The sequence below is a fragment of the Triticum dicoccoides genome, chromosome 6A (assembly GCF_002162155.2).
Source record: "Triticum dicoccoides isolate Atlit2015 ecotype Zavitan chromosome 6A, WEW_v2.0, whole genome shotgun sequence".
Classification (NCBI taxonomy): domain Eukaryota; kingdom Viridiplantae; phylum Streptophyta; class Magnoliopsida; order Poales; family Poaceae; genus Triticum; species Triticum dicoccoides.
Window position 1 is genome coordinate 31,488,543 of NC_041390.1, and position 2,547 is coordinate 31,491,089.

Sequence of the window (2,547 nt, forward strand, 5' to 3'; positions counted from 1 at the left end):
GGAAAATTGGCTACAGGACACTCCAACCTGAAATTGTGGGTCATTTGATTTTCTGGAAAATACTGGAATACTTTGTTACGTTACACTACAAATTATCCAGGTCAAACGTTGATATTGCCCTCAGAACTCCAATATATCTGACTGACTAAGAGAGCCACCAGTCACCTGAAAACTCCCACAGCAGTTCCTTTCCTATTCTCTTGTCATAGCTCGTGCGAGGAAGGAGAGGAGATGGAGGTGAAGAAGGGGGCGGCTGCCATTGCCGCGCTGTGCATCATGCTCCTCATCATGTCAGTGCCATCCAAGCAACAGGTGGCCGCCATGTCCTTCTGCGACTGTTACCAGCAGTGCCACGACGGGTGCAGGCACAGCGTCCCTTGGTGGCTCTGCAACGTCGACTGCGCCAGCAACTGTGACGGAGTTGACAAGAAGGACGCCCTCGCCGCATGCATCATGGTCCGCAGCACGGACTCCATCTGTGACCCGTCAGTGGCACCAACCTGTAAGACCAACAGAACACCTTACTTGCATTCCATTTGCTCCGTTGCATTTATAGATGAATTCTCCTGATTCTCCTGAACATCGGTGCAACATATGCTCTCTTTTTTCTATTGATACAAAGAAGAATCACCACCTGGTCTGACGATCTTCTGCTCGTCTTGGCCATTTTTGCAGATACACATGGTGTTGCGGATTGTATAGCTGAGTGCAACAAGAGGTGGGGCAAAAATTAGCGCCAAGTAACCTTCAAAATAAAGAGTTGAATAGCCTCTGGATCATGGGATCGTGATGTTGAACGGCTGTGATTGCTGAACCAATCAATATTCAATAAAATGTGTATTGCGCGTCCACACAACACTTTGTGAAATTTTCCAAATCAGAGTGACATGTTTACTTCATACTCCAAACCTTGGCAATCTCATCCACTTAAACATTAGCAATCTCACTGAAGCCTTCCCTCAATCCCAGGGAAACCAAAACAACTCAACATTCACTAGTCAGAACCAGGTAAATACAAAAACGCTAAATGGGCATAAGGAGAAATTCAACGCAGAATTCGTCCTTGCCTGATACAATATGGAACTCAATCAAAAGAAAACAGTCAATATAAACACACACAAAATGCAAGGAAGATCAGCTGAAAGTGTTATGACCGGCATATTAGGGGCTTAGCCCAGTTAGCTGTGGTCCAGTTTATCTTATCGTTATTAGGAGCTTAGCCCAATTACTTTATTAGGAGAATTATATAAACTAGTGTAAGGACCTGTTTTGGAATTAAGCAAGAAGGAATCATATTTGCTCGGCTTCCTTAGGGAGCCGGGAGACCTAACCCTAGCCGCCGCCCCTGTTCCCTTTCTCTCTCTCGCACGCAACAACGGCGCCCCAGCGCCAGCGATCACGCCTTCCTCCACGCCATCCCTCCTTCCACCCCTACAATCTGAGACCACGCCCTGGTAGGGATCCGGTTCCTACCAATTTGGTATCAGATAACTTCGGTGCGATCATGTCCTCACCGCCGACAACCCCGACCCTCCCACTACCGACCGCGACGACCGCCCCGATGGCCTAAAGGAAATATGCCCTAGAGGCAATAACAAAGTTGTTATTATATTTCCTTATATCATGATAAATGTTTATTATTCATGCTAGAATTGTACTAACCGGAAACTTAGTACATGTGTGAATACATAGACAAACAAAGTGTCCCTACTATGCTTCTACTTGACTAGCTCGTTAATCAAAGATGGTTATGTTTCCTGACCATAGACATGTGTTGTCATTTGATGAACGGGGTCACATCATTAGAGAATGACGTGATGGACAAGACCCATCCGTTAGCTTAGCACTATGATCGTTTAGTTTGTTGCTATTGCTTTCTTCATAACTTATACATGTTCTTATGACTATGAGATTATGCAACTCCCGAATACCGGAGGAACACTTAGTGTTCTATCAAACGTCACAACGTAACTGGGTGATTATAAAGATACTCTACAGGTGTCTCCGACGGTGTTTGTTGAGTTGGCATAGATCGAGATTAGGATTTGTCACTCCGATTGTCGGAGAGGTATCTCTGGGCCCTCTCGGTAATGCACATCACTATAAGCCTTGCAAACAATGTGACTAATGAGTTAGTTATGGGATGATGCATTATGTAACGAGTAAAGAGACTTGCTGGTAACGAGATTGAACTAGGTATTGAGATACCGACAATCGAATCTCGGGCAAGTAACATACCGATGACAAAGGGAACAACGTATGTTGTTATGCGGTTTGACCATAAAGATCTTCGTAGAATATGTAGGAACCAATATGAGCATCTAGATTCCGCTATTGGTTATTGACCGGAGATGAGTCTCGGTCATGTCTACATAGTTCTCGAACCCGTAGGGTCCGCACGCTTAACGTTCGGTGACAGTTGATATTATGAGTTTATGTGTTTTGATGTACCGAAGGTAGTTCGGAGTCCCGGATGTGATCACGGACATGACGAGGAGTCTTTAAATGGTCGAGGCATAAAGATTGATATATTGGAAGGTTATATCC

General features: G+C 44.9%; 1 protein-coding gene across 1 annotated transcript; it reads left to right on the forward strand.

Annotated features, from left to right (window-relative positions):
* Positions 1-231: 231 nt before the first annotated feature.
* Positions 232-734, forward strand: LOC119315560. The gene is made up of 2 exons (XM_037590132.1): positions 232-502; positions 676-734. The coding sequence occupies exons 1-2, from the start codon at positions 232-234 to the stop codon at positions 732-734; spliced, it is 330 nt and encodes a 109-aa protein (XP_037446029.1).
* Positions 735-2,547: the final 1,813 nt, after the last annotated feature.